The sequence below is a fragment of the Pistacia vera genome, unplaced genomic scaffold (genome assembly GCF_008641045.1).
Source record: "Pistacia vera cultivar Batoury unplaced genomic scaffold, PisVer_v2 Contig539, whole genome shotgun sequence".
NCBI classification, from domain to species: Eukaryota; Viridiplantae; Streptophyta; class Magnoliopsida; order Sapindales; family Anacardiaceae; genus Pistacia; species Pistacia vera.
In genome coordinates, this window is record NW_022196378.1 from 1,265,609 (window position 1) to 1,289,614 (window position 24,006).

At 34.8% G+C, this 24,006-nt stretch overlaps 3 protein-coding genes across 3 annotated transcripts; 1 reads left to right on the forward strand and 2 right to left on the reverse strand.

Annotated features, from left to right (window-relative positions):
* Positions 1-3,856: 3,856 nt before the first annotated feature.
* On the reverse strand, positions 3,857-4,178 carry LOC116107544 (UPF0057 membrane protein At4g30660-like). Its single transcript, XM_031393818.1, has one exon. It carries the CDS (start codon positions 3,995-3,997, stop codon positions 3,872-3,874), a length of 126 nt encoding a protein of 41 aa, XP_031249678.1. The 5' UTR covers positions 3,998-4,178; the 3' UTR covers positions 3,857-3,871.
* Positions 4,179-8,574: 4,396 nt separating this feature from the next.
* LOC116107464 lies at positions 8,575-13,962 on the forward strand. Its single transcript, XM_031393731.1, has 4 exons — positions 8,575-8,691; positions 9,903-10,407; positions 10,452-10,464; positions 12,659-13,962. The coding sequence occupies exons 1-4, from the start codon at positions 8,598-8,600 to the stop codon at positions 13,646-13,648; spliced, it is 1,602 nt and encodes a 533-aa protein (XP_031249591.1). The 5' UTR covers positions 8,575-8,597; the 3' UTR covers positions 13,649-13,962.
* A 1,440-nt stretch (positions 13,963-15,402) lies between these two features.
* Positions 15,403-17,973, reverse strand: LOC116107531. Its single transcript, XM_031393803.1, has 4 exons — positions 17,218-17,973; positions 16,491-16,561; positions 16,007-16,397; positions 15,403-15,908 (listed from the first exon to the last, which is right to left on the reverse strand). The coding sequence occupies exons 1-4, from the start codon at positions 17,350-17,352 to the stop codon at positions 15,714-15,716; spliced, it is 792 nt and encodes a 263-aa protein (XP_031249663.1). The 5' UTR covers positions 17,353-17,973; the 3' UTR covers positions 15,403-15,713.
* Positions 17,974-24,006: the final 6,033 nt, after the last annotated feature.

Here is a 24,006-nt window from a genome sequence, read left to right on the forward strand (position 1 = left end):
GACTCATCGGGAGTGTGAGCTACCTTATTAAGCTCTCTGTGGAATCGATCGATGTACGATTAGAGGGATTCATCCCTCTCTTGTCTTATGTTGCTGAGGTAGCTCAAAGGCATCGAGAACTTTCGATTTGCTTGGAAATGCCTCAAGAATGTTGCGCTCATTTGAGGCCACGAGCTTATCGATCCCGCTGGGAGCGACCTGAACTACCGTTTGGCATGAGAGGTTAGAGTTACTGCCAAACAACGACACTTCGCTAGATCTGAGACCTGGTGAAGCTCCATCAGGTCATTGAATTCATATAAATGATCCTGCAGATCAGAATTTCCATCGAACGCCCGCATGTCAAGCATTCTAAATCTTGATGGGAGTGGGGCAGCTAACACTGCCGGAGAAAAAGGGGACGCGGACTCGACCTGCCCCTGCTCGTTTTGCTGAGCTCTTAGCTGGTCTAGAGCTCGCTGCAACTCCTCAATCTGAGGCAGCGGAGCTATCTGGGGATTGCTTTCTCTCATGCGAGTCCGACCCTCGCGGTTGTGGTTGCGGTTGAGAAAAGTCCGGAGGTCGGATTCCGCTTCGTCTTGGTCAGCAGTTCCGGCTGCTCTCGACACACACTGGCTAGAGCCGTGTGATAGCGATGAACGGTAAGGGGAATTTTCACGACCTCCGCGGTGGTACGAACTGCCTCGCGAAGTGTGGGAAGCTCCCGCACGATGACAATCACGATCGTTTTTCTGGCAGTGATAAGAATCGCCCCGCCCAACACTTTATGGGGGTGTGCATGCGACGTGGCATGGGATGGCTCGGCTTGTGACTTTTCACCGAGTCTTAACGCCACAGGTATTCTACTCGGGACGTGGTCGGTGTTTTCGCGGGCCCTTTGGAGCCCTTAGGCCTATTCTTGCCCTTTCTTCGACGCGCTGCAGTCCTCGCAGCACGGGCTATCGCCCTTTGCTGCAGGCATTTTTGGCGGTTACACCGCCCCAGCTAATTCGGGTGGCATGCCCTGGTCCAAACGGTCCAGCCTTCGGTTGACCGTCTTGAGGGTATTGTCGAACCTCTCCAGGTAGCTTCTGATGGCAGGGTCAAGTTGTGAACTTGACAGGATATCCCCCGCGACATTTTGCGGAACCGAAGGTACCTCGAAAGAGGTGTCCTGGACTTGGGGGATCTCCCCAGCACCCTGGTTGGTTCGCTCAGGTTCAAGTTGGCGAGCCATTTGCTGTTATAGGACCAGTAAGTTAAAGATTCTCTTGATGAAGGACGAATACTAAATCAAGCCCTCCTTCTAGCGCCAAACTATTGATGCGTGATTTTGACACCAACCAAACGCACGTGTGAAATGTTGAGTAGGCCCAGTAGACACACGTGAATGCGAAAATGAGAGTAAATGCAATGGAAAACAGCGTTTAAAGTGATTCGGATGCTAAGGAAGCGAATCCTACGTCCACTGATTCTTGTATTAATGATAAAGGTCAGGTCGCGTTAGCAGACTGACTTACAAATGATTGTACAAGAGAGAGAATGCTATATATTTTAGAGAGAGAGTAGCCAATCCCATAAATGAGAGAAGAGCTCTCAATTTATAGTGGGATGGATTACGATTATCATTACTAAATCTGCGAGTTTGTGGGATTATCCGTGCAAATCCTTTTTTATGTCACATTGCCCACCTTCTAGAGTGATTTACGCGATTTAGTGCAGGGATTGGACACGTGGAGTCACTACAGCTTTTGGCTGGTCTGGCGCGCACCCATTATACTGACATAAGTGTGTTGCTCCTGTCACCACGGGACGTGGCTACTTCTAACTGGCTACGGGCCTACCTAAGCTCTGACTTTTTATGCTGACTAAGTCTTGCGTCAGCCCTATATTTTCAGGCATAACAATCAGCATTATCTCCTAGTTTTTAAGTTATATGAATTCCTATTTAAAGAAGTCAATTAATGAATGTTTTATATGATTAATAATTTAACACATATATGTATTATTGGAGATTTGAATATGATTTATATTTTATTTGAATAAATATCATTGGTAGGATATATATTATCTTTTTTTAAATACTAATTTTTGTAGTTTTTTAGGCTGCATGAATGAAGTTGTTCTTCTATTCACACGAAGTAATACTGATTTTTAAATTATTCTACTAATATATTCTCCCCACATCTTTAAAAATGTATACAAAATTAAATTTTGTTCTTTTTATTTTATAAATTAATTATTAAAAAAGATGTTGTAAGAGACACTAAATAAACCCTGAAATATTTCATGAATTTTTTATTTATTAAAAATTATATCAATCTCCCAAATTAAAATCTCAAATCCGCCACTATCCATTCTAATTTTAAATCATATTCATGTATATTTGTACTGTAAATTGCATATCAACTTCAAGATATGTGAAATCACACAATCCAAACATGGTTCTTTGTCTCCATCCATTTTTTTTAATAATTTCTACCACGCAGAGAGTGTTCCGGATTACTGTAGCTTACAAAAATAACCAATTAAGTTTTAAAGTATAACAACAAAAGTGTTTGGTAAATTACTTTTAAAAACTTATTAAGTGTAAAACTGATTATAAAAGGATAATAAAAACTACCTTTTGTAGCATTTGAAGCAAATTAATCTACAAGTTGATTTTACATTATAAAATGTCATATGTAGCCACACATATTTACTTACAGTATAAAATGAACTTTAATAAAAATGTAATTAATTAAATACATAATTTCATAATATTGTTAAACCTCGATTAAATAATATTTTTAGCGGTCTCGACTTGAGACCAATATGGTAAATTAATAATTCGCTAAATTTATAAGCTGATACATTAAAAAAAAAAAAATACACACATAGGTACTACTTAATATATAAATTAATAATTTTTTTATACGTTAAAAGTATATATACATGACACAATTAAGAAACTTTTTGTAAAATATCTTCCAATGTTGCTTCTTTCCTCTTTAAATTGATGTCTCTTTAAACCTCATATCTAACTTTTCTTAGTGCATTAAGAAGTTTTGTTGTAATATTCTCGTATTGTAAGAGAAAATTATGCAATGTAATTGCTACTTTGAGTGCATCTTTATGCGAGACAGACTCTAATTCATAACTATCTTTTTTATCATTTTTCATAATACATCGATAAATTAAAATTTTATTAATTTATATAATTAAATAATATATCGATTAATTAATAAATTTTTATGCTTCTAATGATATTAATTTATTGAGCTTTAACAATATATTTATAAATTAAAAAAAAAAAAAAGTGAGACACGCTAATGATGGTCAACCACCAGTCAACGACATGTCAACAACCATTGAACACTGTTTAGCGCCATCATCAGTCCCATTGGGATTGAGAGACGTTGATCTATAGGAATCCGGTGGTTCCGTCGGATTTCGAGATGCAATTTGGTAGTAAAAACTTGGGCGAACGACTTATTGATACCCAAGGTTTGTCAAAACGACAAGTTAGTACCTAAAAGGTTTTGAAACGACAAACAGGTACCTTCCGTCATGTTCTGTTAGTGATTTTCATTTGATAATAGTGAAAAGACTAAAATGCCCTTAAAAGTTTAATATTTTAGTTTTTTATAAATTTAAAAATATCTAAAAAACCCCCAGGTTTGCTAATTTGACTAAATACCCCAATATATAAAAAGNAATAATAAAACAAAACATTAAAAGATTAACTGAAAAAATGGAGAACGATAGAGATTAAATCTGCTCTTTTTAGTTCATAACAAAATATAAGAACAAATCTAGCTCCGTTCGGCTGTTAAGAAAGCAGTTTCTATTCTCCTCGAAATCTTCATTACGCTGCTTTTTTTTCCGTGAAATCCTAAAAAATTAAAAGACATTAAAAAAGGAAAAGCAAGAGAGAAGGAATCCGTACAGTGCAACAACCATGGCGGAGGCAGACTCCCAATGGAGGAAGCAAAATAGCGATCAAAATCTCGCAGAAAATTTCACAACGAGAAGGCATGTTTTTGTTTTGTTGAGTAAAACAGTTACGAATGATGATGATGATGATGATGAAATCAAATTGTGAAAAGGTGAAGCCTTAATGGAGAAGCGAACAGCAAAGATCTATCTTTAATTCTGTTTAATTGAAGGGTCAAGAGTTAACTTCCACGTTAAATGATAGAGATATTTTGGATTGAAGCGGGGAATATACAGCGTCGTTTTAAATTTTTTAATGGTATCGGACTCCGAGTGGCATGATAAACTTGTAATTTTAGAATGACCTCTGGTGAATGCGTGAACCCGTGAAGGATTGGATTATATTTCGCTTGACATTTTGCTTCTTTACTTTAACAAATTAGTAAATTGTTATTAAGCCCGAACGACTTACACATACTCAAGGTTTATCGAAACGATAAGTTTATATTCAAAAGGTTTTAAAACAATAAATAGGTATCTTCCGTTATGTTCTGTTAGTGATTTTTATTTGATAATAGTGAAAAGACTAAAATGTCCTTGAAAGTTTAATATTTTGGTTTTTTATAAATTTAAAAATCTCTTAAAAACTCCCTAGGTTTGGTAAGTTGACTAAATACACCAATATATAAAAATTTTATAAAATAACAAAAACACCCCCGTCACCCGCAGTACCAGATTCCGGCCACCGGTGGTGGCCGAAAAATTGCTTTACGACACAGACCCGTCAGATCTGTGTCGTAACACATCGATCTGGCATTTTCCGGTTAGATTTGGCCGTCGAGGCCGGAACTTGCCAGAAAATTGCGTTACAACACAGACATGTCGGATCTGTGTCGTAACATGTCAATCTGGAATTTTCTGGCCAAATCTAGGCCAAATCTGGCATTCGAGGCCGAAAAATGCCAGATCAACGCGTTACGACACAGATCCAACGGGTCTGTGTCGTAACACAATTTTTTGACCAGATTCCGACGGTGGTGGCCGGAATCTAGCACTGCGGGTGGCGGGGGTGTTTTTGTTATTTTATAAATTTTTTATATATTGGGGTATTTAGTCAAATTAGCAAACCTAGGGGTTTTTTAGAAATTTTTAATTTTATAAAAAGCTAAAATATTAAACTTTCAAGGGCATTTTAGTCTTTTCACTATTATCAAACGAAAATCACTAACAGAACATGATGGAAGGTACCTATTTGTCGTTTCAAAACCTTTTGGGTACCAACTTGTCGTTTAGGCAAACCTTGGGTATGTGTAAGTCGTTTTGCCTTGTTATTCATTTTTTTAAAAATAAATAAATAAATTCAACAAATAAATCTTTGCATTTGTTTCGTTATTTCACCACTATCATGTCCTATTCCAAATACAAATGCGCGTTTATTTCCCTATTTTTAAAATAATATCCTAAATTAAGAAATCATTTTTAAACTCACTAAGTTTGTTAATTAACAAAAACACCCCCACCCAGTCATAGTTGTCAGATTCCAGAAACCACCGTCGATGGTGGCCAGAATCTATCACAACGATGCACTACTGGTCGAAACTAGTCGGTAATGCGTCAATCTAGCCATCAACGACAACTAAGAGTTGGTCGTCGCTGACGGTCAAAGCTGTGGTACATCTAACTGGAAAAGGTCAGATCGACTCATGAATTGACAGATTTGGCCAATCGTGCACTGTAACCCCATATTCCGGCCAGATTCCAACGGTCTTGGCCGAAATCTGGTAGTTGTGTGTGGGTGGGGGTGTTTTTATCATTTTACAAAATTTTTATATATTAGAGTGTTTAGTTAAATTAGCAAACCTATGGGGTTTTTTATTAATTTTTAAATTTTACATCGTAATAATCACCCAATTCTACTTATCAATAATATTTCAAAAATACTACTCAAAATAACAAAACAAACACACCTAAGAATAATATAAATAATAATAAATTTATTTATATTTTTATTATTATTATTTAAGAATAATAATAAATATAAATATATTCTTAAATAACAAATTAATCAAAGATGATGCAAACAAGTAAGGAATACTGTCAACTGTTATGTGTCACATGATTAAATAAAGAGTGAGTTGGATCGTTCGAGATATTATTACATAGTTTTGTTGCACATAATATCATAAGTTGATAGGCAGAGTATTACAATCCGATGTTTGATAGAACTTTCCTCCTTTGAATCACATTATTCATTATATAGAATCCTCGAAACGATCAAAGGGTGAGTTAGACTAATCAAGAAAAATGGCGCATAATATCATGTGATAGGATAAGAAATAAGTCGTTGATCCAATTAAGAATACTATCAATGTGATTGGGTGAAGGAGAAAGTTGTAACCTAAGAAATCTCCTATCATCTTACTAGGTAAGAAAGAGTATTGCAATCGCANATTTTTATATATTGGGTCATTTAGTCAAATTAGCAAACTTAGGGGGTTTTTAGAAATTTTTAAATTTATAAAAAACTAAAAATTAAACTTTCAAGGGCATTTTAGTCTTTTCACTATTATCAAACGAAAATCACTAACAGAACATGATGGAAGGTACCCATTTGTCGTTTCAAAACCTTTTGGGTACCAACTTGTCGTTTCGACAAACATTGGGTATGTATAAGTCGTTCTCCCTAAAAACTTTTGTTGAAACTACCGGATTTCTAATGGATTGACATCTGCTAATCCCAAATGGTGGTGCCGCTAACGCGCCATCTATTAGTCAATCAATAATGTTACGGACATCAAAATTTTTGCATCAAAATATTATACCGACCTACGTATAATACATCTCTAATTTTTTTAACAATTTTTTTCTAGTGAATGACCGTCCATCAAATTTGGACGGCCGTTCACTCACATGGACGTCCGTCCATATTATATAGATGGACATCCATATACAAGGGACGGATATCCCCATTTAAAGGACGCTCGTCCATAAATAAAATATAATAAAAAAATTTATAAATATTGGAGACGGCCGTCCATCTGTTATGGGCGGCTTAAAAAAAAAAAAAAATTCTGCTTCTCCTTCTTCCTTTCGTAAATGTTCCATTTTCTTTCTCTTGGAATAAGGGCCCCATGCAGCTTGGATGAAGCATGTGGCCCATGTCCTCCACTATTATGAGTAGAACCTGAAGGTGTGCTCCCTCTTCATCTTTCCTAAGTTTCCCAGCCAGCTTATGAAACTCTTCCAGAACTGTGTCTTGTGATTTCTTCTCCACTTCTTGGGTTGCCATTGTCACTGAGTTAAGGAGTAGTGTTGTTGAGATAGTAAAGATGGAAGAGATTGGATGAATTTTAAATTTTCAAAGATGGAATAGAAAAGGGAAANATTTTTTAATACCTGAATGATAAAAACCAAATAATTGAAATAAATTCAAAAGGATACGAGATAAGATTCCCACTTTAAAACGTTTAAATTTTGAAAAATAAAAATCCATTAAAAAGGTAAAACAGCAAATTCCCATTTTGATATACTCATATACATCAATTTTCATACCCAAAATTAGGGGTGTTCAGTTTCAGGTACCCTGCACTTTTTTAAAGAACCGAAACCGGAACCAGAACTGACGGTTCCTTGAAATTTGGAACCAGAACTAGAACCGACGGTTCCAGTTCCTAAATACCCAGAACCAGAACCTGTAACAACGGTTCCGGTTTCAGTTCTGGGTACTCTGTAAAATTACATGACCCCCCAAAAGTTTTTAAAATGGTAAAAAAACTCTTAAAAACTTACAAATACCCCCCCAACTTGACGTTTATTAACAAAAATAAAATTACAAATTATAAATTCAAAATTCAAAATTATAAACTCCGTTACTTTGTAAAGGTAAATTCTCAAAAGTCAAAATAACTTACTTTAAATGTTATGAAATATAAATATAAATGTATTCACATTACTTTTTCTACAAAAGTTTTTATTAACCCCTCTAATCTTTAATTTTATTTTATATTAGTCTCGGTTCTTGGTTCCTGGTTCCAGTTCCGGTTCCGGTTCCTAACTATAGGAACCAAAACCAGAACCGCACAGTAACGGTTCCAAAAATTTGGAACCAGAACCTACCCATTGATGACTGGTTCTAGGTAGGAACCGGAACCAAACCCAGGATATCCGCCGGTTCTAGTTCCAACTGGTTCTTTTGAACACCTTATGATTCAACTAAAGGATTCTTAACTCTGTGCTTGCAACTACCGAATCTAAATTGTTTCAGACATGCACATCGCACGAGACCCTGCTCCAACGCACGCATCTCTGAACGTATATCTAACCGAATAATACTATGTACACTGACCAATTTGTATTAATCAAGTACTAACATTGAAAATTTGAATTTTTTTGAGAGAAATTTTAAATTTTAAATATTAGTACTTGGATCAGTACAAATTAGTTAGTGCACATAGTATTACTCAATCAAACCAAAAGAGTAAGCGCAACTCTAACGCGTGAGTTACACGTACCCTCTTTATATTGAATTTGAAACTGATACAACTCACTCTCTCAAAGCAAAAGCTCGGCAAAAATAATAATAATAATAATAAAATATATAAAAATCACTAAATCAGTGAGTCTGAAACTCTGTTTTTCTCTACAGTTCTCTCTGATCCCCCCTGCGGTTCACGTGCAGTTCGTGCGGTTCGTGATTAAGTTTAATGGAGTTCAAGTTCCGAGCAGGCGACGATAGACCGCCGCCGTATCTACCGCCGTCTTCCAGCTTCAGTTACTACTCCGAGCAAGCATTGCGAGGTCCGTCGTACTCTTCGAAGTTTTGTTTCTCGGTCTTCATTATCATTGTAGTCTGTTTGGTTGCCGAGAAAACAAGAAGGAAAAATAAAAGAAAATTATACATATATATTTTCTCAACTTTCTTTTTAAGTGTCACTTGTCAAAATCTCACTAGGTTTTAGAAAAATATCTTAGGTATTGCATGTAGTTTCACTCCACTGAAACTCTTATTCGTTTATTTATATATTATTATGTTTTGAGTTACTTTTGATCACTGTTTGTTTACTGATAAAATGAGAAAGAAAAAGAAAAAGAAATTTTCAATTTTTTTAGCTGTCGCATGTCGAAATTTCAGGTAGCTAAAATTGATTTTATTTTTATTTTTGATTTGAGTGTGTTTGGTTAATTGATTTTTAGATGATTATGGTTAATATATGTTTTCTTAAAATAAATATTAAAGTTGCTTGCAACATTGCATGTGGGGTGACGCAATTTAAAATCTTATTATTTCTACAATATAATGGTTTGAGTGGAATTTTAACACTGTTTGTTGATGTGAGGCCTAGAGTATAATTAATAAATGAAGGCAATTTTTTGTGTGTTCTCAGCTCAATCTTTTTTGAGAGATATTCTATTTAGTAGAATTAGATTTAGTTCGACGAGGTGTTATTTGGTTTTTCTGTTGAAAGTGAGTTATATTGATCAGTGTTTGGTTGCTGAGAAAACTGCTGTGGAGGCAGGAAGGAGAAAATGTGATCCAGAAATTTGGGGTTTATATGATTTGTCTCATAGACGCTATTCTTTGTTTTTGAAAAAATGGATTCTGAAAGTTATAAGAAAATGTGTTTGGTTAGGAGTTTTAAAAACAGTTTTCTTTCTGAGATTGTATCTGAAAAAAAATTATTTTGGTTTTCCAATTCCTCTCTATTATATTTAATGTTTATTTTTATCACAAATAAATCCAAACTTTTTATTTGGTAAAAATGAAAAATTCCATCTAATGTTATAATTTTGCAGATTAGATTTCATGTTAATTTTTTCCAAAAATTTGAGTGATATTACATCCATGTTTCAGTTACTTGGAAAAAAGAGGTGGAAATAGTAAAGAGGGAAAAAAAACCTTTAGATTCTTAAAAGGTTTCATGCTTCAAAACTTATTCATTTCCCCATCATTCTCTGCATCCAAATAGACCTATCTTATTATGGAACCTAACAAAAATGTTCTCTTCCAGCTAACTACTCAACTTCCCCCAGTTTCATGGGAAACCAAAGAGATTTTTACACTATCCAGCGTGAGATTGAGAAGGACAGAATCAGGCAAGAAATAATTGCTGAAGAAAACATACGTCGGCGAATGCTTGAAGAGGAGGTGAGGAGGGAGTTGATGATGGAAAGAGAGATGGCAATGCACAGAGAAGCCAAAATGGGGCTGTCAATTGAAGAAAGGCTCACAATGCGGCTTGATTCAAGGTTCCCATTCGTGCACCAGTTCAACAATCGCTGGCTACAGGATCGGCTAGCATTTCCTGGGAATCGCAGCTTGGGACCGGGAATGGAGGTGTTGCCTCCTGTCTTCCCACAGTTGGGGGATGCCATGACAGATGAGAATAAGACTGCCTTGGAGGTTGACAAGAAGGATAAGTTGATTATACTGGTCAGTGTTTGGTTTTGCTTAGAAAAAGTTAATTCATGCTTTTATATTTTTGGTGTGAATGATTTTCTTTTCAATTTTGGTTGAAGAATGTATTTGTGTTTGTTTTGCTCCTGCTACTATTATGCAGTTGGGACAATCAGGTGCTTAAGTAGGAAGCATGTGCATGATACTGTTTTTTGTAGCTCTTTTATTTCTTATTTCAAATATTTTGGGCTTACTGCAAATTTGGTCAATTTTCTTGGAGACTAGTACGCTCAAATAATTCCTTGGTAGAGTGTTTTCTTTCTCTGTTGACTGCATGTTTCATGGGGCGGGATTTTGTTTTTAGGTCCCACACTAGGAAGCGTGCCATCAAGCGGTTTACAATGTTTTATGGCTTTTCTTGTTTTTTCATGTAGCCTCTTAAATATTTATTCTCTTGGTATTATTGTCTATTTAGAGTATCCAGTTTCATTTTCAGATTTAGCAATTTACGATTTGTAGTCTCTTGATGAGTTTGTCATTTTAATGTATCTGGCTTTAATACAAGTTTGGTGGAATTTGTATATTCATATCCTGAGGTAGGAAGTTTTAGCTGTGTAACTCTCTTTTAAACCTTTGTCTGATTAATTTCATAATTTTATATGTACATATGTATATTATGAGGTGTTTGCCTTTTTTTGATTTAATTTATTCGTGCCAAAAATGTGGTTCTCTCCTTCGACATGTTACTCGTATCCAGGTATGCTACCCATGCATGTGTTGTCCCTTCCACTTTTTTTAGAGATTTAGGAGTTTATTATGGAACTATTTGTTTGAATAGTATTTAGGTTACTTATTTTAGGTAGATTAAGTTTTTTCTTTTGGGCCAATTTGAACCTTGTGTAATTTTGGAACTAAGAGTTAATGATTGATTTTAAATAATACAGAAGCTCTAATCTTTGTTATCTCTCTCATTCTCTTTTGTGTCCACTCTTTTTGTTTCTTTCCTCTTTTTCTTTTGTTTCGGTTCTATTCTCTGTCTTTGTTTCCTTTCCCTCTTCTTGATTCTATATCATTTGGTGTCAAAACACTTTTACACCCTTATACCAATTGATATAGGTTCAAAAAGGAAGATGGAAAACGGACAAAGCTGGAGAGGGAGAGAGAACCAAAGAGAGAAGAGATAGAAATAGAGGATATGAAAAGAGAAGAGAGAGAGAGAGAATAAAAGACTAGAGTTTCTGTTATTTAAAATGATTATAAGCTTCTTCTTCTAAAGTTACACAAGGTCGTTTTGTAATAGCCAAACGAAAGAAACATAATCTATCTCAAATAGGTAATCCAAATCCTAGTCAGAGAAGCAGTTACGAAAAGTCTTTAGGCTTGTGCTTATTAGAACCAGCTTGTCTAGCAACTCAAGCAACTAATGATTCAAATTTTAGGTTTAAACTGACAATATGAAGTACAACATTAAAATATAAACTACTTGGAATGGCCTTTTTATTTTTTGAACTGCAGGATGCTATCTGAAGTTATAGTCCATTTAACCCTAGATATTATCCCATAGTAACTTGGGCCATAATGATTATAACCTTGGACAATATGTTGCACAATTTCAGAATGGATAACTAATTAATTATGGAATTTATAAGTTTCAGCTAAAATTGTAATAGGCAACAGTAGCACCTTTTCTTTGAATTATTATAATTATGGGATGTTGAACTATGTTTATTATAACCTGAAGTTCTGTTTTGTACTTTGGCCATATACTAGTATGGAGGAATCTTGTCCAGTTGAATGCTATGGCAAGTTCAGAACTGAAATTGTATTTAACAATGTGATACTCAGATGATCTCTTAGATGAAATGTAACAAAAAGAGAGTGAATATTACCTCATATTGGATAAAGGGAAAATCTCTTAGAACTCACTTCATATTTAACACGGCGATTCATATGATTTCTTTGATATAAATTTGGAGATGTGTAAAGCAAGAGTGAATTTATCAATGACTAATTTTCAGCATACTGTCTATCTCTGCTTGCTCTGTCGTAAATACAATCACGCTGTTGGTTGTCTCATCTTGGTCATAGTTTTTACTTGGTTGATATGTCACGTGCACAGAGGACTGAGCCTCGACATGTTTGCTGGTTGATCAAGAAGAGAGAAGTTCTACTTAAGAAGAACATAAAGTTTTCTCAGTATGATTTGGCTTTTCTTTGAAAGCATATTTATGGCTTGAAATAGAATTTTATACTACCTTGTAAACGTATCATTGATGGTGGACACAGGAAAAATCGCTGCTGCTTTACCATTTATGAGGTACTGGTAATAATGACTTAATGATTATGTACTTTGTTGAGTATCTGCTGCAGGCAAAGCCCGAGCCAAATTTCTGTGGAGCAAAGCGGAAAGCTGCCACACCTCCTTCTGGTGCTGGGGAGCTCCCAATAATGAGTTTGAAGAAGAATAAAATTGAGGAGTGGAGTTGTGCCCTTTGTCAGGTTAGTGCTACCAGTGAGAGAGGTTTAAATGAACACCTTCGAGGTAAGAAGCACAAGGCCAAGGAAAAAGCACTGAGAACTCAGAAGATGCAGCAAAAGAATTCCACTGCGTCATTGCCAAAAAAGCAAAAGTCTGTCAAGGCAATTACGTTTGCTGAGACCAGAGTTATATCTGGCTCAGAACCAGAGATGAAGGTAAAAGAAAAATCACTTCAAATCAAAAAAAGGAAGGATGGTTCAGACCAGAAAATGGAGAATGGAAAAGATTTAAATAATAAGAAAAGTGACTTTCTGAAGAAGGAAAACGGGAATGCAGTAAACAAGAAGAAGAAAAATGGGGTATCAACCGTGGGGAAAGTTGAAAAAACACCTGAAGCTAGGAGGAAGAAGTTTAAATTTTGGTGTGAAATATGTCAGGTTGGTGCTTACTCTGAAGTAGTGATGGAGACTCATATGAATGGGAAGAAGCACATGTTTCGGATTCAGAAACATAAAATCCGTGAAGCTGTACCCAGTAAAAATACCAGAACCACTATCACCACAAACATGGTTGCATCACTAGAGCCTACTGAGAAGGTAAGTGATGTAGGAGCAGCTATATCACCAGAGCCTATTGAGAAGGCAAGTGATGTAGATGCAGTTGAGCCTATTGAGAAGGCCAGCGATGTGGATACCCTTGCATCACCAGTGTGTGTCGAGAAGGCAAGTGATGTAACTGCTGCTGCTGGTGCATCCCCAGAGCGTGCCAAGAAGGTAAGTGATGTAACTGTTCGGGTTGCTTCACCAGAGTGTGCTGAGAAGGCAGGTGAAGTAGCTGATGCAACTGCATTACTTTGGCTGCTGGGAAGACGGGTGATTTAGATGCTGGCATGTCACCAGAGCCTACGTAGAAGGCAAGTGATGTAGTAGATGCAGTGGCCGATGACGGCAATGTAGAAACAACAAAAATTGTTGCTGGAGAACTCAGTTACGAAGATTAACCAAGAGCGAAATTTAGCATGCATGATGAAACAGACTCCATGGTTCACCCAAGGTACTGCTTTCCAAGAAATGTTTAGAGTTGTGCTAGTTACTTTGTATGTATCTAAGTTTAACTTCTCAAACGTGATGATGCGTTACCCGCAACAACTAATGAACCCGGAAATCAAACTTATTAACGATCAGATTGGCTGAAACAAGAATCAATGTTTTATCTGCTTTTATCCATCAAGTCTCATGTTGAATATTTTCGATCTCCCCAAGAGTGTAAAAGTTACCACTTTAGAATCTCTGCCTGCTTTAGAACTACTTCCAATTGTTTCTCTCACAAGGGTCATTTTATAATGTTCTTACTCAGTGTCATCACGAGGATGACGATAAAGATGGCACTTTTTTCTCGTGCCGTTATCTTCATCATCATGGAATTGATTCCTTCATAACTTTCTGGTTCGAAAAGAAGCCATTACACAGCTTAGTCTCCATAAAACTTTAATAATGTTCTCGGGGATGATCTAACATCATAGCATTTTGGCAAGCGTGTCAATTGGGCAGTGCACACGCTGAGATTGGATATCCATCTTGTCAATTGGCATTAACCAAAGCTCTAAGCTAAAGCAAAGCTAGCGAAAGTCTTTAGTTATGTTCATTTGAAATCATTTTTGCTCAAGAAAGGCTGTGCAAAGTCTTCGGTTATGTTCATTTGAAATCATTTTGCTCAAGATATTACTTATTAGATCCAGATGTTGATTTGACGGTTTTCATAGATTAATAATATTATGATTTATAATGTTGTCGGTCTATTACTCTACCGGGTTTTCATCAACAAATAACATTATCAATTAGGTACTACAGTTGAGCCCAATTACTTTGAAAATGTTGTTGGCAAGAATTATTTAAAATATTCCATTTATGCTTCTACAATATTCCAATGGACATTTATATAAGCAAAAGAGAAAGCCCCATTTGTGCAGTAGTACGAAATGAAGTGAGATTCTTTCATAGCAATTGCTTGATGGCCAGCATCACAACCAAACAAAGATCAAAGAATAAAAGATTAAGATTAAGGCTCCATCCAATTGCGAACAAACAATTGTGGAAACTTCTTGCAGTCCCACAACAAAGCCTTACCACATATCTCATCTCTTCTCTTCTCTTGTAAGATTCCATGTACTAAATTCTTCTTCTAGGGTTGCCTAGGCCGGCCATCAAAGAATAAAAGATCAAACTAGCAAAAATTATCATCAAGCTTAGGAAAATCAAGGTCCGAAAAATCGGCTTTATTACAGTCAACCTTCGTATATTTGCCGACATGATAATAGCCACCTGTTGGTCTAAGAAATGATCTCGCCAAAAATGACCATACAGAATTGCCACATAGCCTGGGCAGCTGCCCAAAGCCATCTCTAACAAGACCACTTTCTGCATCAGCAGGGTGGTTATTGTCATTCTCCCATATATACAGGGATCGACTATAGTAAGGCCTAAAGAATTTCGGCACCCGTTTGATAAGATTTCACAAAACTGTAGAACAGAATAAAAACAAAAATAGCTTTGCCAAAATACTACTTTACCAAAGCTTTTAGGAACCAAAAGCTATGAGACAATGAACAAAATCTGGAATCTAAAAAATATCATTCTAATTCAACACTCTGTCAAGATTCCAATTCCAAATTTTCTTGTACTTCACTACTGATAAAGGATATAGATAGAATGAGCACAAATTTAATTCTTGAACTGACTAGCAATTCCCCTTCATTTCCATCTATACATTCATTATATAACACTAAGGTTTTTTCTTTACATATAACCAAAAAAAAAAAAAAAGTTACAGAAAAAGACAAAAGGAGAAAGAAAAATGATAAGTAATCATCATAAGGCAGTGTGCAAGGTAAACTTTCCAAGCCCACCAAGATGTAAAACCTTAGAGTGCCATACAACTAGTAAGAAATCAAACCCTCAAGGCAACCTGGTCTTGCCATGAAATCTTTCGCTTCCCCGTTCGGTTAGCTCCGGTTCCAACGTTCCTACAAGCTGATAGCTTCATGTCATTGAGCTGCTCATCACTTCCACCTCTAGCTGAACCTTTCCTCAGTTCCTCAATCCTCCATTGTTCGCCACTGAACTGTAGCTCTTCCTCCTCTTGCTGCCGTTGGGTAGCATTAACAAATGTTATTAGCCCACAGTTAAAGTGTAACAAATGATTATAAAGCTCGTAATTCATGTTAGTTACTGATAGATTACCGATATCTGATTTAAGTCGAAAACTGGAGTAGAGTTCATGGCAGCTTCCTTTCGGTTGTAAAATCTCTCCTTCTTGTTTAGGTCAAGAACTTGTGTGGGATTTTGTAAAGGAAGTTCCTTTCTGTAGTAAGTCTTCAGCTTCTGGTTTAAATCAAAACCTGGAACCAGGTTTCGCAAAGTAGCTTCCTTTTCATGGTATATTTTTCCCTTTTGGTTTAGATCAAAACCTAAAGGTGGACGTGGCAAAGCGGATTCCTTTCTGCTATAATTCCTTTCCTTTGCCATTTTTTTACCTTGGATTTTAGAATTCGAAGCTTGCACGGCGTTTCGCTGGGCTGCAGAATTTGGAGACTGGTTTTCAATCAAGAACTTGTGCCGTCTCTTCAAGAATCTACACTCGAAATTTAAACACAGCTTTAATTATCACTTTGTAACCATATTCGATAGTAAATTTGTTTGTAAAGTTGAAGTTATGAAACCATACTCGACTTCACTCGATAAGGTCAATTTTTTCTGCTTCATCATCTGCAATTTCTTCTTCATCGCCTCCGTTTCCTGCAAAAAGCTTAACAGTTTAAACACATCTATGGCAACCTAAATTAAACAAAGCTAAAGGAGGAGAATAACAAAGAGGACACATAGGAGATGATCAAAATGGACCTAAAAAATTTATATAACAAAAATCATACAGAATAATTGTATTTCTCAGTAAACTACAAAGTAGAAGAAAGCTTTCAACAAATCATATCCACAAATGATAAACAGGAAGCATGCAATCACAAAGGCGTAGAACAAGAGAAGAAAAAAAAAATAATCTCTTTCCCAATATTTTCTATTGGATGCTATGTCAAATTCAATGAGTCTCAAAGCTTCAATACATCAACATAGAAGTCATTAATTTTCATTCTTATTTTCTGGCTTTTTGGATGTTTAGGCAAAGCAATTTAACAATAGAGATCAGAGCATGAGGATCAAAATTTCATTTTTTTTCTTCCTTACTAACTCAGCAGAGGCCACAAAGCTCAAGCAAAACAAATGAAAACATTCACAAGAAAAATAAAATAAAAATCAATTTTTAATCTTACAAAGACCTGATCTCTCTTTCTTCCAAAACCAAAACAGAAGAAAACCCATCAAAGAAAATAAAACAAAACAGCAACAGATCGGATCAAACCCACAAAATAAGATCACAAACCCAACAAAGGTGATACCTTTAACAACTCTTCATAGTCTTGCATGAGACTCTGATGCCTAAACCTGGCTCTTGGGTCCTTATAAACAGAAAAGGAAGGCCCTCTGGATTTCTCCATAGATGCTCCACCAACAACACCCTTCATCTTCTTCATGATGGGATCACAAAGAGATGGAAACTAGAAGAGGGAAAGAAAGAGAAAGAAAAAGGAGAGAACTTGAAGAGAGAAAAATGAAGAAAAGGAGAGAAGTTTGAAGAGAGAAAAGAAAGAAAGAAAGAAAAATAGAGAAGGAAGGAAGAGAGAGGAAGGTTCTTGTTTTTGCTTTGCTTTCCTGTTTTCTCTGTGAAAACTCTGACCAAGACAAAGAAAGAAAACCCAAAGAAGCCCACATAATTTTCGGTGAAAAAAATGTTTTCTTTTCTTTTGAGAGTTAAGATAGACAGTGATGAAGATGGGATTTTTTTTGGGGGGTTGCAGAAGGGCATTTCAGGTATCATTTTTGTTTCGTGAGTTATGTGTTGTTGTTGAGAGAGAAAGAGAGATTTTTGTGAGGTGGGTTTGGTTGGAGGACCTTTGAAAACCATATAAATCTTCTCTTTCTTTCCCATTTCTTTCTTCCTTTTTTGTTTTCCTTCTACATAGCCTTTTGTCCAGCTGGGCCATTGAAGAAAGATGGATAGATAGATTATAGTAGTTGGTTGTGATGTGTTTGTGTTGGGTTGTGTTTCCATGCTTCTGCTTACTTTGTTTTTGTTTTTGTTTTAGAGAGAGAAAAGAAAAGAAAAGAAAATTAATAAGGTGGGCAAGAGAGAGATAATATTTGGATGATGCTGTTTTCTTCTGCTGTTGCTGTTGCTGTTGTTGTTGGTTGTACCTTTTTTATAGGTTTTCCTATTCAATCCCATAGTGCTTTGCCTTTGTTGTTGAGAGATGGTTGTGATTGCCTTTCAACTAGAGAGAGAGAGAGAGAGAAAGAGAGAGAAAGATTTATCCTTTTAAAATTCAACCTTTTGAATTCCCTTCAATACCCCTTTTTGTTTTTGGTTCCTTTGTTCTCAAGATTTCCACCCACCTCCCTCTCTCTCTCTCTCTCTCTCTCTTTCTTCCCATTTCTGTTTTCAGTTTTTACCCTTACGCTACATTAGCTTCTCTGTCAAAAGTTATAAACAATTTCCCAATTGGGGCTGCAGTCCAGGGGGAAATTTGTAGTCAATCCTTGGTGCATGAACAAAATGATGAATATGAGTTGTTGTTAAAGGTGAAATTGCCATTGCCATTGGCATTTAGCTTTTGAGTAATTGCTCTTGTGGTTGCTATCAACACCTAATCACCACCTACCTTTTGGATTGTCTTCTGGAGTTTTTGAGTTTTATGTGTGACACCACTCTACCTGCCTATACCCTCCTCCATTATTGTTGATTTGAGCTATATTGTTTCATGGTTGTGCTTTATGTTGAGAAACCTAATACGAAGTTGAAATCTTAACTATTATCTCCCTTATCTATATTGCACTGTAAATTACTCTCCGAATCCAAACTGTTTTTCTAATTAATAGGACAAGTCTTTTAGTAAATGTTAGTGTATGCTCTAAAAATCATTCCAATTTCGTAACATTTTGTCTTGTATCAATATATCATAAATAATAGAAGAAATAGTTCTTCAGTTCATATATATAAATTGCTTCCTTTATTCAATCATGCATTTAAAATAAAGTATGTATATGAATTTTCCAGATGGTTCATTTAATCGGTAAATGAATTTATCAAAAGATTTCCTATGGAAACAATATAATTTGAGCAATTATATTGCATAGTAGGCATACTAGATGCTTCTGAAAGATATCATGAGTTGATATAAGTACGGATGACGATGATAGTTGTGTCGCTGGGGCATTAGTATGGATTAACAGTTGATGAACTGTTTTTCGAACGTGACCAAATAATGACAAATCACTTAGAAAAGCATGTAGTCAATGATTTATCGTTTGGTTATATTAATGCACGATCTAGTTCTTTGACCTGAGACATTGTGGTCGAATCCGATACGAATGTGTATGGTTTGTATGGTGTATAAGTACGAGACTAGTCATGAAATCTTTATAAGTACTAATACATTTGAAATGCTAGTTTCATAGTATTAGAGTATTAGAAATAGTTTACGCGCATCTCAACTAATCTTTTAGAATCTCTTAGGATTTTGAAACTATCGGTCGGATAAAAGTTCCAATGGCTACTCCTATTAACAATTGAGGAGGGAAAAATTCGAACTCAGACCTTTTAAACCATACATTAAAGAGTCTCTATCGAACCACTTGAACATTCGTGAGAATTATGTTACCCATCTATTGAAGACATTAAAAGGGTGTAGAAAATTTATCACGCTATGAATCTTACCTATTTATTAGATTGATTAAATTGTAGCAACCGAAAATTAAATGAATCGATTAAGAATGGTGCAACAGTTACAAATAAGTTGTGCCTATACAAGATGTGAAGAGAAAAATCTTTGATAAGACAGGTGTATATGTAGTCTTGTAATCAATGTAGGCTACATTACCAAACGTGGTTCACCCACCCATCTTAACGAATACAATTGCTGTTTTAACAATCGTTTGACACCTTCTTTTTGCAAGTACCAATCAACAGAATTGATTATGATATCCATCTGTTTATTAGATTAATCAAATCTTACTAACAAAAATTCAATGAATCGGTTAAGATATTGAATAACAATTACATAAAAGCTGTATTCATGGAAATTGTCCAAAACAATCACTATTGGATAGTTTGATGGTAANGAGATAATATTTGGATGATGCTGTTTTCTTCTGCTGTTGCTGTTGCTGTTGTTGTTGTTGGCTGCAGTTGTTGGTTGTACCTTTTTTATAGGTTTTCCTATTCAATCCCATAGTGCTTTGCCTTTGTTGTTGAGAGATGGTTGTGATTGCCTTTCAACTAGAGAGAGAGAGAGAGAGAGAGAGAGAGAGAGAGATTTCTCCTTTTAAAATTCAACCTTTTGAATTCCCTTCAATACCCCTTTTTGTTTTTGGTTCCTTTGTTCTCAAGATTTCCACCCCCCTTCCCCCCCTCTCTCTCTCTCTCTTTCTTCCCTTTCTGTTTTCAGTTTTTACCCTTAAGCTACATTAGCTTTTCTGTCAAAAGTTATAAGCAATTTCCCAATTGGGGCTGCAGTCCAGGGGGGAATTTGCAGTCAATCCTTGGTGCATGAACAAAATAATGAATATGAGTTGTTGTTAAAGGTGAAATTGCCATTGCCATTGGCATTTAGCTTTTGAGTAATTGCTCTTGTGGTTGCTATCAACACCTAATCACCACCTACCTTTTGGATTGTCTTCTGGAGTTTTTGAGTTTTATGTGTGACACCACTCTACCTGCCTATACCCTCCTCCATTATTGTTGATTTGAGCTATATTGTTTCATGGTTGTGCTTTATGTTGAGAAACCTAGTACGAAGTTGAAATCTTAACTATTATCTCCCTTATCTATATTGTACTGTGAATTACTCTCCGAATCCAACTTATTTATCTAATTAATAGGACAAGTCTCTTAGGAAATGTTAGTGTATGTCCTAGAAATTGTTTATATTGTCGGTTTCAAATCATTTTGTTTTGTATCAATATATCATAGATAAGAGAAGAAATAGTTCTTCAATTTATATATATAAATTGTTTCATTTATTCAATCATGCATTTAAAATAAAGTATGTATATGAATTTTTCAGATGATTCATTTAATCAGTAAATGAATTTATCAAAAGGTTCCTTACGGAAATAATATAATTTGAACAACTATATTGCATAGTAGGCGTACCATATACTAGATGCTTCTGAAAGATATCATGAGTTGATATAAGTACGGATGACGATGATAGTCATGTCATTGGGGCATTAGTATGGATTAGCAGTTGATGAACTATTTTTCAAACATGACCAAATAACGATAAATCACTTGGAAAAGCATACAGTCAATGATTTATCATTTGGTTATATCAGTGCATGATGTAGTTCTTTGACTTGAGATATTGTGGTTGGATCCGATACAGATGCGTATGATTCGTACGGTGTATAAGTACGAGACTAGTCATAATATCTGTATAAGTACTAATACCTTTGAAATGCTAGTTTCATAATATTAGAGTATTAGAAATAGTTTACGTGCATCTCAACTAATCTCTTAGAATCTCTCAGGACTCTAAAACTATCAGTCGGGTAAGAATTCCAATGATTATTCCTATTAAAAATTGAGGAGGAAAAGATTCAAATTCAGAACCTCTTGAATTATACATTAAAGAGTCCCTATTAAACCATTTAAACATTCATAGGTAATTGTTACCCATCTACTGAAGACATTAAAAGGGTATAGAAAATTTATTACGCTATGAATCTTACCTATTTATTAGATTGATCAAATTGTAGTAACCGAAAATTAAATGAATCGATTAATAATGGTGCAACAGTTACAAATAAGTTGTGCCTATACAAGATGTGAAGAGAAAAATCTTTGATAAGACAGGTGTATATGTAGTAGTCTTGTAATCAATGTAGGCTACATTACCAAACGTGGTTCACGGTCACCCACCCATCTTAACGAATACAACTGCTGTTTTAACAATCATTTGACACCTTCTTTTTGCAAGTGCCAATAAACAGAATTGATTAATCAATTCTTACTAACAAAAATTCAGTGAATCGGTTAAGATATTGAATAACAATTACATAAAAGTTGTATTCATGGAAATTGTCTGAAGCAATCATCATTAGAAGGTTTGGTGGAAAAAGAGTAAAGGGTTCTAATATAGGTTTTTGAGTTCGAATCCTCGTAACAGATTTATTCGATCGTTAATTTCAGAAATTTGAAGGATTAGTTAAAATATATATAAACTAGTCTAGATACTTTTAATCAATCAAAAAACAAAAAAAAAAAAAAAAATTGTCTGAAGCAAAAAGTCTTTAATAAGATTGAATGTACATGTATCCGTCTAAACTATAAGCATAACTCATCTTATTGAGTCCATCTCTTGCTTTAAAAACCATCTGATTCCTTCTTTTATAAGTGCCAATAACAACAACAGTTGAAATGGGTAAAACTTCAGTACATAAAACTTCCAGGCCGTGGGAAGCTGAAGAGAATGGGTAAAAATAGAAAAAGAAAATAAAAAAGTGAAAAAAGCCTGCTGGGTTTAACCTGAAATATGATTCTACTCTGTAAAATCATGTCGGTGCTCAGTTTGGGAAGAGTAAATAATTGATAGAACTCCATAAACCTTCAGAAAAATTGTGCAGAAACAGATGCGTAATATAATTTGGCCGCATTATGTTTATATTCGTATCAGCTTAGAGATACACAGAGAGAGAGAGAGAGAGATTTCTTTTGGCCTTTTTCTTTGTCTTTGCCATGCCCATTTGCTCCATTTGTTTACTTATTTATCTGTTAATCGCATTTGATTTTGCAATTTTATGTGACATGGACATGTGACTGAGTTATGTTGCCAGATTTTCTCTTGTTTGGCCAACTTTTGGATTTGATAAATTAACTTTGATTATTTAAGCTTAATGGGTTGCATGATTCACATGGCACTTTGTTATCGTGTTTGTGTTTATAAAAGTGTAGAATAGTTTACGCCGCTTTCGTCTTTTCGTACCATCAAGTTGTAACAATATCATAATCGAATGTATCAATTTAGATCTATCTAATATTTTTAAATCTTTTCGAGGATTCTCAAAATTTACCAAAAAATGTTAAATCTGCAACAAGATCATATTAATCACCAGATAGTTATAATGCAACAACTGATTTGGTATACATCGTTTATATAATTATATAACGGTTGTAAAATCTAAAATATTTACGTAAACATCTTTTTATCAACGTCATATCAATAAATTCAAAAGTTATAAACTATATTCAAAGCATCCTTTTGGTCATGGGGTTTGAATAAAATTAAAATTCAATCTTCAACAAAATTTGGTTAAACATAAGTTTGACCGTTGGCTTGGATTTATTCAAAAATGGGCAACAAGCCAAACAATGAACCAACTTTTCAATTCCCTAAAAAGTAAGGCATAGACTTCGGATTATTTTTTAATTTTTATTTTAAAATAAGAGGAAGAATAAAAAAAGAGTGCCCAAAGAATCAATCCCAATTATCATATTAAAAATTTATAATAGATCAAATTCTTAATTATCAAAAATAGAGAAAAATGGAAACTAAATTCTTAATATAAAGCCCATGGACTAAAATATGTAAGCCCATGGGCTTTTTATGTCAGCTCAAATACTTGGTTTGGAGTATCATAACCATATAAGTTAACTGATTTATTTAAAGGGTTTATAACTATAAGGATAAATTTCTTTGTGGTATAATTAAATAACAATTTTTATTTTTAATAATAATAGAAATCTCTTTATGTTAAGTTTTTTATATTAAAATAATTATAAAGAGAGTTATAAACTATAATACTATATTAGCGATAATATAATTTTTGTTATTTCTGAAATTTAGAAAGAATTTTTATTATTAAATTAAACTTTGGGAGTAATTTTATAAGCATTATTATATTATAAATGCTTATAAAATTTAATAAAATTACATAGAGAATTATAAATACTTATGGGCATGTTTGGCTTATTATTTCTGCCAATATTCCCAATCATATTCTCCAAATAATATTTGGCGCATTATTCCAGAAATATTACCTTATTTTTTTAATTACTTTTAGACCCCATAAGGTTATTAATTTCATTAAATACACCCTGAAAAAAAGGTTTAAAAATTATCAAAAAACAC